Source organism: Cheilinus undulatus, linkage group 7 (assembly GCF_018320785.1).
Source record: "Cheilinus undulatus linkage group 7, ASM1832078v1, whole genome shotgun sequence".
In the NCBI taxonomy this organism is placed as follows: domain Eukaryota; kingdom Metazoa; phylum Chordata; class Actinopteri; order Labriformes; family Labridae; genus Cheilinus; species Cheilinus undulatus.
The window spans coordinates 28,204,619-28,218,145 of NC_054871.1; the positions used below are offsets into that span (position 1 = coordinate 28,204,619).

The 13,527-nt window shown below is 37.8% G+C and overlaps 2 protein-coding genes across 2 annotated transcripts in view; both read right to left on the minus strand.

The window, feature by feature from the left end:
- Nucleotides 1–1,845, minus strand: part of eps15 (epidermal growth factor receptor pathway substrate 15) — a 32,566-nt gene extending 30,721 nt beyond the window's left edge. Inside the window, exon 1 of the mRNA XM_041790848.1 lies at nt 1,774–1,845. Coding sequence (XP_041646782.1) covers nt 1,774–1,827 — 54 coding nt within the window. The 5' untranslated portion in view covers nt 1,828–1,845. The remainder of the gene's footprint in view (nt 1–1,773) is intronic.
- A 1,827-nt stretch (nt 1,846–3,672) lies between these two features.
- On the minus strand, nt 3,673–13,004 carry calr (calreticulin). Its single transcript, XM_041790588.1, has 9 exons — nt 12,740–13,004; nt 12,089–12,190; nt 9,296–9,499; nt 8,851–8,945; nt 8,399–8,608; nt 8,172–8,285; nt 6,091–6,234; nt 5,179–5,271; nt 3,673–4,975 (listed from the first exon to the last, which is right to left on the minus strand). Exons 1-9 carry the CDS (start codon nt 12,831–12,833, stop codon nt 4,745–4,747), a joined length of 1,287 nt encoding a protein of 428 aa, XP_041646522.1. The 5' UTR covers nt 12,834–13,004; the 3' UTR covers nt 3,673–4,744.
- Nucleotides 13,005–13,527: the final 523 nt, after the last annotated feature.

The following is a 13,527-nucleotide window of genomic DNA, read 5'->3' on the forward strand; positions in this document are numbered from 1 at the left end:
TGGCATTTGGTCGATTAATGGTATTGGCAATTTATTTCACTGATAATTGATTACATTAATTTATCAAAAAGTGTGCTACTTTTGTTCCACTGCAGTGTGTCTTTTCCTCTGGCTTTATTTTCACTATCCTGAGTCTCATTAAAAACACAATCTAATTGGCAAGATGTCACACAAGTACTAGCCTATCAACAGTTAAGCCCGAGTACCACTGACACAGTAAGTGTATGGTATCACTCCCTGATTTCCTGCTTCTAATGAGTTGCTATGTGTTTTTTGTCATGCAGATTGGCCTTGGGCTAAATTGTTCATTTTCCTTCATTTTTTTTGATCATGCAATTTTACTTTTACCATATTAAGTACATTAAATACGTCATAATACATGCACATCACTTCCAAATATCGGTAATCAGTCATATGAACTACTAATATTCAGTAAGCCTGAAAAAACAGTATCAGTCAACCTCTATTGCATAGGAGATTACTTGCAATATTTGATTAAGTCATTCTCTCAGAGCTTCTGTCTTATGAAACAGATAAAATAACATAAAGGTCATACAGTTTTGATATAATTGGTTGAAACACCAGATGTAGTACAATTTCAAAGCACATGGTATTGTACTTAAAAGTATGAAGTAAATAATATTTTGACAATTTTGTCTATTAAAGGAAGTTCAATCTACAGTAAATAAAACACAACAATGTCACCAGTAGCAACTTCAACAGTCTCTTACTGCTCAGGTTATCAAGCAGTGAAAATGGCTGTCTGATATGTAAGTGGAGCCCTACACCACAGATATCAACAGTTTTTAACTCATCTTAAGAGATAACAGTGAAGGCTGACAGCTCCTGTCTGTTGCTAGAAGCAACAGTCTCAGGTAACATACCTGAGACTGCACCATAGCTGTGGGACCTGGCTGCTACAAGCTAAATAACTTATTTACTGTGCAAACAAACATTAAGTGTTTAATTTAGCTAGCAGTAGCCTGACATTTTGTGACATTAGTGCTGACTTGTACCTATTCAAGTGTAGTTCCTCTTACTGGTTGCAAAACCACTGACAACACTATTCTGTTTTTCATGCAACATTGTGGACACAAAACAGAAGCAGTGGCTAACATGCTAAAAATTCACGCTGTCCACTTCAGAAAGGTCAAAAGAAAACACAAAGTCAGGACAGCATGTTTACTAGTAAAAAGAGCAATAAAACGGTTTGTTTTTCTGACTAACAAACTAACAAGCTACATAAGCGGCATGGAAATTCCTATAAGCCTTATTTTTTATAGCTTGTTTAATTTTAGAGGAAAGCAGTATTAGCAGAGGCTATATAAGCGAAAATATGACAGTAAAGCCACAACAGAACCACACGAGTATCTCGTATTAACATCCCAATGGCCAGGACAACCTAGCCTACAGCATAACGAGGCTGCACAAAAGGTGACTATACAAACACATTCAATACAAGCCAAGCAACGTTACAAGGCTTATCTCAAGTTTGACAAAGCGGCTCTACAGCAGCACAACACTTCACACTAACTAGCTGTTAGCTGGCAGGCTAGCTAGCTAGCTACGCCCTTACGCAGTCCCCAAAGAGATTAGGCAGAAACTTTTCCCAGTCACAGCAGCACTCAACTTCCGAAAGAGAGACGAAGGTCGAGTTAAGTCCGCATTTCTGCCGACATAGTTTCATTAACATTGTTGAAATGTCTCCGGGTACAGCAGATAGAGGCATGAACCGACTGTTGTGGTAATATTTGAGTTGTAAGACAGTGTTACCTGAGTAAGAGACAGAGTGGCAGCCATAGTGTTTCTGTTTCCCACTGCTTTCATGCTGCGCTGCTCACAGACACAGACAGAGGCCGCTGTAAAACCTGGAACTGGACCTACGCCGCAGGAAGAACGGGGAACTGTGAGTTTATTCATAAAAAACGGATCAGCCATTATGCCTTTAACCAAAACATAAACAGAAGAAATAATACACGATAGAGCAAGGAAGGGAAAAATACCACATAACCAGAGGCGAGACAAAGAAGTCGGGGTACTATGAAAAGATTTCACTGTGGCCCCCACAGCCTAGTACAAAAACCAATCCATGACCCACTGAAAGATCCAGCAGCAAGCTCAAAAGATCTGTGAAAAATACAATGTGTTGTTCGTCAGTTTATAAATAATCAAACAATAACTCCTCTTTCACATAATATATGTGCTTTTATTGTCAAAAGTGATTGTTATGAGATCCTAGTTAATACTCACAGCTCATGTACTTTAAGATATCTATGGTATTTACTATAGATGTATAGCAGTATGTAAAGACACACCCCTTGAGAAGACTTGGCCTCATTTAACAAGACCTCTGACCATTTAAAGCACGTCTATATGAAATTATGTGTTCACACATCAATAACAGAGGCTGCTTAGCCTAATAGACAATGGATGCAAAGTAGTAGGTCTACTCACGCTCAATGTATTTAAATATAACTCTGACTTTCTCTGAACTTTTTAAAAAAAATTGTATTTTAGAATTATTTGGCAGTATGAATAAGTGCCTGGTCAAACTAATTGTATTCTATTCAGGCTTCAGTCTCTTTTTTTTTGCTATTTTGAGCAAAGCATTATTTTGATTGGCATGTTGTGATTGACCACCATTTTTTCCCATCATGTAAAGAATCTATTGAGGTGAAGTAAATTTATATGATTTGTAAGATGATAGTGCTGGGGATGCCACAGCACCCCACACCCCGTTTGTGAAAATGTTCAAACATGTTTTACTATATTTTAAATTTGAATTCTGTTTACACTCAGTGACCCTTAGATATTTGATAATGTAGTATCATATTTGCTAAATATGCTCCCGCATTTATGCATTATTTAATTATAAAATATGAATGGTCAAAAAATGTAGTTCTAGTAAAAATAAATATGCACTTCACATTTTTCAGTTTTGTTATGTTGCTGCCTAATGCTACAGCTTTTATCCTCATTAATCTAAACTCAGTACCCCATCATGACAAAAGGGATTTTTTTTCTTTAGAATTTAAGAAATATTTGCAAATGCATTAAAAATGAAAACTAAAATATAACATGTATTCAGACCCTTTGCAAAAACACTTCAGCCCAGGAGCCTCTCTTTACTCTTGATCTTTGCCAAGATGTTTATACACCTCCATCTGTGATAAACTGAATTGATTGGACATGATTTGGTAAGGGACACATTTCTCTCTCACACAGCTGACAATGCACATCAGAGAAAAATCCAGGCCATGAGGTAAAAGCAGCTGCCTGCAGAGCTCAGAGACAGGATTGTTGCAAGGCACAGATCCTAGGAAAGCTACAAAAAAATTCTGCTGCACTTAATGTTCTCAAGAGCACTGTGGTCTCCATAATTCTCAAATGGAAGAAGTCTGGCACAACCAGGACTTGTCTAAGAGCTGGTGGCCCAGCCCAACTGAGCAGTTGGGGGATTAAGGGCCTTTATAAGGGAAGTGACCAGGAACTTGATGGTCACTCTGACTGAACTCCAGAGATCCTGTGTGAAGATGGGAGAAAGTTCCAGGAGAACAAACATCACTGCAGCCCTCCAAGTGGGCTTTTATGTCTTTAAAATTTTACATTAAATTTAGTATTTTTTTATGTATTTTAAAAAGAAACAGAGTATAACCTTTGTATTGTTTTCTTTCTGGTTGTTTTTATTGGACAGAACACCTGTCATTATTCTTTTTTTTTACACAGCAACATGAAAATCTTCCCATTTCAGATATTACCATTAGTACAAAATGTGTCTTTTACAAAAGGTTCATCTTTCCAACTGTGTTTGGGACAGTTTTAGGGGTACAGCAGCACGGAGACATTAGCATCAGAAATGAAGAAACTGGTTGCGTACACACCATTCATTGATGAGTAAACCTAGAGTCAACCACATGAATGGAAGATTTCCTGCTACTAGAGTGCTGTTCATGTACATCTGAGCTTGAGTAGTTTATTGGACACACAAGAAGAAGACCACAGTATGTGCACTGAAGTGTAAAAGTGTAAACTATACAGTACAAAACTATGCAAGGGATTTCATCCTGAAGCACCCATTATTACCACCCTATTCATGCCTCATTTTTTTTTTTCACTGGCTGTTAAATATATGGCATCAGCTAACACAGCATTAACCCTCGTTGAATCTGATAGGCTTAAATAAGAGCAGGAAACACATTCTGCAGAATGACGGTGAACCATGCTGAATCTTTTTAGAGTGATTTAGATATCAAAGACGGACAATGACACAGACAGACTGCAAAATTAATTAAAAAAATAACAGGATAATGAGACAAAGAAAACATGAGGTATACTAAAAATCTTCATCAGCTATCATCCACACACTAAACATAGCTTTTCATGTCATCACAACAAAATACTTCATAAAACCCATATTTTAGAACAAAAATGACTATTTTGTTGGTTATAAACTGCAGAACAATTTCACTTTCCTGCCTCAACATTCTTTTTGATGTTTTTGTCCTTTTTTTCTCATTTTATAATTATAACAGTTGTTATTACCCTAATAATAGTAGTAGTAGTAGCACATGGAAAAAGGAAAAAGAGCAATCATCACCCCTTTTTGTCCAACCCCTTGCTTTGTAAACAAATGAAGGAATGAAAAACCCCAATCCCACCCCAGGGTGTTGATCATCAGGGTCCATCATCATCTCAGTCTGCAGTTGTTCCATTGGCTCACTGACAGTCAGTTCCTGCATAGAGTTTATAACTCATCCTTGAGTTTAGAGTCTGTGCCTTCATCTTCCTCCTCTTCCTCCTCCTGCTCCATGCCCTCCTCCTCTTCCTCATCTTCTTCCTCCTCTTCCTCCTCCTCATCTTTCTCCTCTTCCTCCTCAGCCGCCTCCTTCGCCTCCTCTCTCCTCCTCTTGTCCTCCTCCTCACGCTTCTTCCTCTCCTCCTCCTCTTGGCTTTCCTTCATCTTTTTCTCTGCATCCTGGGAATGATGCACATGAAGATTTTAAAGTCACAAACCGTTTCACAGTCATCGACAGCAGAAGAAATAATCTACAGACAAATTAGTTAACCATTAACCATTAATCCACATTAAAAGAAAAAAAACTCATATACAGTACGTCTGGAAAAAAAGTTCTAATATAAGTTTTTTAAACCTTTAAAAGGCAGGTGTATTTAGCTTACCTTAGTTTTACCCCATGTGTCATTGCCTATTTCCTCTGCCATGGCTGGATCATTGGTGATCAGGAAGTTATCGAAGATAGTACCAGACTTTACCTGCAGCAAAAAAAGGCAACAATTCCTTTAAGAAACTGAAGGCAAACATGAGAAGACTGGTCACATTTAAAGCATGTGTCCCCAGTGTTTATTTTGGCAGCATTTTTAAATTTAGTCTTCAGATCAAAATGTTCTTCAGTTTTAGTCACATTTTAGTCATTTTTAACCTTTATAGTTTTAGTCAGCAAAAAACTCAAAATCATTGTAGTCCAGTTTTAGTCAGTGAAAAGTCCTTCTAGTTTAGTCTTTACTTTTAGTCGCAATGATTGTTCTCTTTGAACTAATTTAATCAGACAAACTGTAAAATTATTAAAAATATGAAACCCTTATATTAGTGCACAATCAATACTTAAATTGATTTAAAATACACTGATTAACTGATATACCTTATATGCACAGTTGAGAAATATCCTGGATTTTGAATGTCCAGCACCGACATTTTAGTCTTGTTTAAATGTTTTTGATGAAAACTAAATTTATTTTCTTCAGCGTTTTCATCCCCAAAGATCTATTTATAGCTAGTATTGGTCTAGTCTTCCTAATTGACAAAACTGTAGAGGACAAACATTTTTAATCAGTTTTAGTCAATTGAATTTATACTGATGTCCCACATCTCCACAGCATTTCTACTTTGTCTAACTGAAAATGGATATTAACAATTTTGAATGAGCAACAAGCAAAGCATTACTTGCAGTTGATCTAACTATTAATAAGGCAAATCAAACTGCAGGTTAATAGTTCCTTCTCTGGGTGGCCATGTACTTACTTGTCTCTCTGTTATTTAACATTAGATATTAGTCAGCTACAGTATCCTCTTACCTGCCACAAGTCCAGTCCAATAACGCCAATGCTGTCGTATTTATAGATCTCTGAATCGGCTGTATACTCTGGGTTGTCAATCTCAGGATGGACCCACTTGCCTTTGTAGGCAGGATTGCTGATCTCTCTGGGCTTCCACTCACCCTGTTCACAACAAACAGGTTGATGTCAGGGTAATCACGGATGCTATCACAGTCTATCTGGAAAACTGGCATGAACCCCAATATACCTGGTAAGTGTTGGACTATTAATAAGAAAGTGTGTATTTGTTGTGGGAAATACATGTGAACTTACATGTAGGAACCTTTACATAAATCTGTACTTTTTACCCCAACTAGATTCAACCGACACATGATAGCTCACAATATCATTTTAAAGTAACAATATGCAGAATTTTGACTGAGGATGGCTAAATCTGAATTGTAAATTTTTAAAACTTAAAGTTGAAAACTTAAGATACTTCAAAATACTTCCAGCAGTAGTCAAAGTGAGAAAAACCCTTCATTTTTATATTTTTACAAGTATATGTAAATACTGTAGCTTGGACGTGATGTGTATGAATTGTTGCCTTTAATCAAATATGAACACCCACAGATTGTGACAGAAGTTAACACTGTATCACACAGGGAGCATTTCCTTCCACTCAACTCATGAGCAAGGCCGCCCATAAGGGTTGGATAAAGGAGAGAGCTTTCTGGGGCCAAGTCAAATTGTTATTTTTGTTTAATTATAATAATATATAAAATTAAATATATAATTAATAATTATATATTTAATTATTATTTGTATATATATATATTTTTTTATATATATATTTTTTTAACCTGAATAATAACCATTCTAATCAAAGCAACAAATATTTCTTTTATATGTACCATTCTTAATTAAAAATAGAAAAAATGTACTGAAAATAGGGTAAAATGGGATTTAAAATGTCAAAGAAATGGGTTATAAACGGTAAAAAATGTTTTAGTTTGTTTTAAGTGGCAAAAACTGGCATGAAAAGTAATGAAAAGTTGCTAAAATTTGTCAACAGAGCCAAAAACAGGCAGAAAAGGTGGTGGAAATAGTTTGAAAGTGGCAGAAATTAAAAGTTGCCAGACATGGGTGGGGAAAAAGTGACAAAAAGGGGTTAAAATGTGGCAAATAGTGATGAAAAGTGTCAAAAAAATAGTTGCAAAATGGGCGAGAAAAGTGGTGTAAATAAATAATTTCAAAATCAGACCCCAATAATAGTTTGACACTGTTTTTAGCTCCAAAATGAGGTAACGATAGCAAACGCATGCTCGCACCAATGCTACTGATCTAACACAAGGCCCTTATACTGTCAATAAATCACAACCAGGGAGGGCCTATTCTCTGGGTTTGTCAAGAATCAAGGATCTGTGGGCAGGCCTGCTCACGAGTGGTGTTTCAATGCATTCCTCACACTGTATTTTTAGACCGTGTAGAAGTGCAAATAATTCCTAATCTGAGTCATAATGACAATATTACTGGACAAAAAATATTTTACTTGAACAAGAAGTTTTTCTTGGCCAGAAACTGCTGTTTACATCATTTTGAACAGATATCTACACAAATTTATTTTCAAATATTTATCGCTTCAGACTTTGCCAGTATACAAACACTTTCCCTAATGACTTAAATATCTCTGCAAGATCTAATAAAACCTTATAATAAGGGAGAAAGTGGGGTAATTACATGTGCAATGTTATTTAGGAGCCAACCAGAATTCTCAAAAGTAATGCCTTCAGACTATCTACCTGGACTATCATCAGTTAAGTGATGACCAGTTAAACGGGTACAGTGGGGCTGTGTGTGTGTGGCTCTGTAACGTGAGTAATCAGTATCCTCAGTATCAATAGCGTAAGAATATTATAGGATGATAGCACAGTTTTCTGACTCATACAGCAACATCATGTTGTGTCAATCATTGGAACAAAAGACTTGATCCAGTTCATGCTTGTTGGGGGTCTGGGAGTGGAGCAGGGAATCATTACCCTCCATGTCATATTTTGTTATTGTTTGGACTGAGAACCCTCTGGGGGCCATTTACATACTGTGTGTTTTATTGCTATCACCTTATAATCAGGGTTAGAGACCATAGGAGGCTCCCACTCTCCATCCATCTCATCATCCCAGTCATCGGGCTTCTTGGCATCAGGATCTGGGATGTTTTCAGGCTTGTCCCAGTCCTGACAAAGAAAAAAAATACTATTAAAGGACAAATGTTTAATTTTTTCATCATTACGTGATACATTTCTGTGAAGCAAAAATAAATGTGTGAAAGTCTGTGAACTACACAGACCTCCGGTTTCTTATCATCCGGGTCAGGAATCTTCTCCCTGTCATCCCAGTCCTCTGGTTTTTTTGCCTCAGGGTCCTTAATTTTTCTGGGAGGCAGGAAGTCCCAGTCATCCTCCAGGTTTCCAGACTCAACTTTCTTGTTGTCAATCTTGACCTCGTAAGTGTTGTCAGGACGGACAATCAGGGTGTATAAATGGGTGTATTCATCATCCTGGAAAACATAAGAAATGTCATGGCCCAGTCAGGTTGTGGATCGGTCACTAGTTTGCAAACATCTCTTTATAGTACACAACACATTCAAACTGTCCTGCTGGTATGTTTGCATATACAGCATTTTTTTTCATTAAATATGACAGATTTCTCGCTAGAATGACAAAATTATACAGCTTTGAATGAAAAAATGTATAAAACTTTGCAAAAATCAAGAACTAGACTATTTTATTGATGTCTCACCTTACATCTGATGTCTTTGTTGATAAGATTGTTCTTGCCATTGTAGTTGAAGATGACGTGAACCTTCTTTGTGCCAGGGCCACAGATATCAGGACCTGAACAAAAAACACAAACAAATTCAGAATAGGTAATATCTTTTACCTGAGCTGAGTATAAAACCCTGGCAAATGAGGAGAAAGAGAAAAGAAATACCTCAGATCCATAAAAAAAATCTAAATGCTCAAACACTTTACCAGGTAAATATTAACCGAATAGACTTGCCAAAACTCATGTAAGTTTAAGTAGGTAAGCAGTAGAGCAAACCAACAACAAAAATGTTCAGTTTAGGTGAATCGTGAAAAAAAAGGTGGTGAAATGGTTTACTATGGTAATGGTTTTAAAGATGATTTGTACCTTTACCAACTATGTGTAACCAAGAAACAGAAATTACAGTGTCTACATTTACCAAACATGATGTTGTAAGTAGAGTCTCCGTGCATGTCCTCCTGGTTGAGGTCAGAGGGGAACAATTTAATGTAGCCTCCACCACAGTCGATGCTCTGCTCATGCTTCACTGTGAACTGGATGACGAGAGACTGGCCCTGGTTGCTAAAGTCTTCAAAGCGAGATGACAAGGCGTAGAAGCGGGCATCCTGGCTTGTCTGCAGACCTGTAGAAATAAAGAAATAGGGGCTGACATTTATCTTTTTGATGTGATACCATGTCAAAATATAGTTCTTCAATGTCATTTTAACAGAATGTGGGTTATAATATTTCAAAGCAGTGGTTCTTAAATTGTCTAGCCTCAGTACCCACTACCACCTCCTCCTTTATGAGAAACTGCAGCTCAAGTTTCTGAAAAATTTCAACTCCGCTAAAAAAAAAAAAAAAAAAAGCTGCAGTTTGTACCTTAAATGGAGCAGAAAGTGTATGACTAAACAAAGAGACGGGACAAAACAGATCTGTTGAAAAGCACATTATTACTGAAGTCCTGCGAGTACGTACATACATTTTATTTTACTAATTTTCCAACATAGCATGGAAATTTTGGTTGTTGTCTCAATATCTTGAGATATTAATACATTAACATGGGAGAACCAGCTTTGTTATCACAAGATAATGAGTGAAAATTTTCATTCACTTCTAGCTCCATACTGTAGTCAAGTCTACCATCCAATCCCCTAAAAACAATATACAGCTAAATTAATCTAGAATGGGAATATCATATCATGTACAGTGCCTTAAAAAGTATTCAACATCTTGCATGTTTTACTCTTGATTTTATGAATCAGTCAAGGTCAAATAACTTGGCTTTTTGACAAAAGATACAAAATAACCCTTTAATGCCAAAGTGAAAACGTAATGCCAATTAAACTAAAATATGGGGATGCACTATATTGGATTTTTGCCAGTATCCAATATGCTGATATTTACAGATTCATTTAAGCCAATATCAATACTGATATTTAAATATGCTTTCGGACAAGAAATTTCAGTCCTTTTGGACACACTTTAAGGTTTGAAGACCAAGGAAACATCAGACCAGACCATGGCCATCAGACCAGATGCTATGTTTGGCGGACACCTGAAAAACACTTTAAAGTTTAAAAAAATGAGGATAAATAAAGAAAAAAGACCTCAACTGGCATAGGTCCGTTGGTTCATCCTAAAACTCCACTAATTATTAGTATAAATGGACAAAATTTACTGTCAATGTATGCTGAAATACACAGGCAGAATATCAGATGTAAATATCTGAATAAATTTTGATATTTGCCCATACCGATATTTGCCTTTTTAAGCAAATCTCTACCGATACCAGACTGATAATATTGTGCATCCCTACTGAAATATGTAATCTAAAATATCTAAAATAAGTGACTGCATAAATATTCACCCCCTTTAAAGAGACTGACCAAATTCAAGAGAGTTCCAGCTGATTGGTGCTAGTAGTCTCACAATTAGTGTAATAGGGATTACCCGAGTGAAGTGAATTTGTCTCAAGTGATTGTAGTATAAAGACACCCATGTCTGGAATGTCCAGTCACTGTTTAATCAGTATTCCTGCCTACTATTTCACCATGAAGACAAAAGAATACTCCAAACAACTCAGAGAAAAGGCTACTGAAAAGTATAAGTCAGGGGATGGATACAGAAAATATTCCAAGGCACTGAACATCCCCTGGGGTTCAGTTAAATCAAACATCAAGAAATTGAAGGAATATGGCACAAGTGTAAATCTGACCAGATCAGGCTGTCCTGGCAAGAAGGGGACTAGTGAGAGAGGCCACCAAGACACCTATGACTACTCTGAAGCTTCAACAGCTGAGATGGGAGAGACCCTGCATACAACTGTTGCCAGGGTTCTTCACCAGTCAAAGCTTTATGGGAGAATGGCAAAGAGAAAGCAACTGTTGAAGAAAACTCATATCAAATCTCAACTTAGAGATCACCAAAAGGCATGTGGGAGACTCCATGGTCAAGTGGAACAAAGTCCTTTGGTCTGATAAGACCAAAATGGGGCGCTTTTTTTTGACCATCAGACCAGACGCTATGTTTGGCGGTCACCAAACACTGCATATCACAACAAACACACTATCACCAATGTGAAACACGGTGCTAGCAGCATGATGCTGTTGGGATGCTTCTTTGCAGCCGGTCCAAGAAAGCTTGTAAAGATAGAGGGTAAACTGAATATGGCAAAATACGGTGAACTCTTGGAGGACAATCTTATTCAGTCTGCAAGACAGCTACGGCTTGGGAGAAGATTTATTTTCTAGTAAGACAATGACCTAAAGCATTCAGAGAAAGCTACACAGAAATTGTTTAAAGACAAAAAGGTGAATGATGTGGAGTTGCAGAGTCAAAGCCCAGACATAAATAGAGAACTTGTGGCTGGACTTGATAAAGCGCTGTTTTTCTGACAGAGATTGAGCAGTTTGCAAAGGAGAATGGAATAAAATTCCAGTGTCCAGATATGCAAGCCTAAATGAGATCTATCCACACATACTCAGTGCTGATTGCAGCAAAAGGTGCATCTACCAAATACTGAAATTGTGTGTGTGTGTGTGTGGGGGGTGTTTATGCCGTCACTCATCTTGCATTTCATATTTTTGTTTAACTGACATTACTTTGCAGATATCTGTTTTCACTTTGATATTTATTATCAATAAAAGGGTAAACCTCCAAGGGGTGAATGCTTTTATAGGGCCTGCATGTCCAGAGTCAAATGTTGATGCAATTTAACCCTTTCACTTACCTTTGTCTTTCTCTGCATCTCCGTAAAACTTCCCTGCCGTCAGGACAAACTTGCCATAGTCTGACTTGTGCTTGGATTCCACCCAGCGACTCTTCCAGGCATCTGCACAAACAAGAGGAGGTTGAGCTGCACAGCAGTCATTCACAAGCTGCTTATCCCACACTGATGATGCATCAGTGCAGGTGCATTGGGACTGTGTGATGCAGCAGAGTGGGAGACCTGCTGTAAATGACTGCCCTCACTATCTGTTTGGTGTTTGTGGGAATAGTGATGAAAGCAGATACATTGGTAAACAGGGGTATGATGAATGACCAGGGGTGAGATGTGCTGATGGGGGATGGGGGTTTGGTGATGGCTGTGGAGGACAGGACGGTAAAAAGGGTGGGGAGAGGGAGGTCAAAAGACATATGGAGCCAATGTAGACTAAATACATATCAAGACAGCTGTAAGCGAACAATACTCTTTAGAACTAGAGTTAAAAATTTAACCTTTCATGCAAAGACATCTATATCCAACATGCAGATGGTTCCACTGGTTTAGCAACTCGTGCACTGATTCATTGCGGTTATATCCAGTATACTTCCAATTCTAACAAACCAAAGGAAATTACAGTTACATAAAACCGGTATAATTGTGTGTAAAGGACCTCACCACCATCCTCAAATTGCTCTCGGAGATACACAGCAGATTCAGCTAGTACAGATGCGGCCGACACAGCCATCAACAGCAGCGACAGGGCTGTCATTGTGCCGAGCTGAAGCAGCCTACTTGATGTAAAAGCAACACTAACCAATAATTATTGAATTGAAATTATTCTATAAAATCTATCTATAGCATAAAGCAGCTGCTGTTTGTCAGTCCAGTCTCTCATACAGTATATTACAGTAAAAACGCTCAGACGCTGCCGCTGCTCTCCTCTCGCCTCGGAACAGATGTCTGAATCTGATTGGACGTCGGCTCTGATCTTCAATCAGGAAGCATATTCTTTTTAGGCAAATAGGAGGTGAGAAAGTCCTGACGAATCGTTGCTCTAACCAATAGGAGCAGACCACGCGTTTGCTTGATACACACCCAAAGGAGGGTAACGCACCGATGATGAATCTTATGCAAAGAAAATCACAACAAGCGTGGATGAATCAGTGTAAAATCAGCAATATTTCAGTTTTACACTACACTTGAAGCCGCCCAACTAATCACTGTGAATGCTGTTATAGTTTACTACGCTCCAGTTCGTTGTTGCTGTTAAGGGGAGGGAGCGCAAGGCATCGTCTGCTCTGAGATTTAATCGCCTAGACAATTACACATTTACTGGATGTACTGTACAATAGCCGCGACAAGTGTGTAAAAAAGCCGTTTCAATTTGGGGGTCATCACTGAAAACAATTTGAATTATTAATTTTATACAACATTGCTTCACTATTCTCCAGTGCAGGGGCATT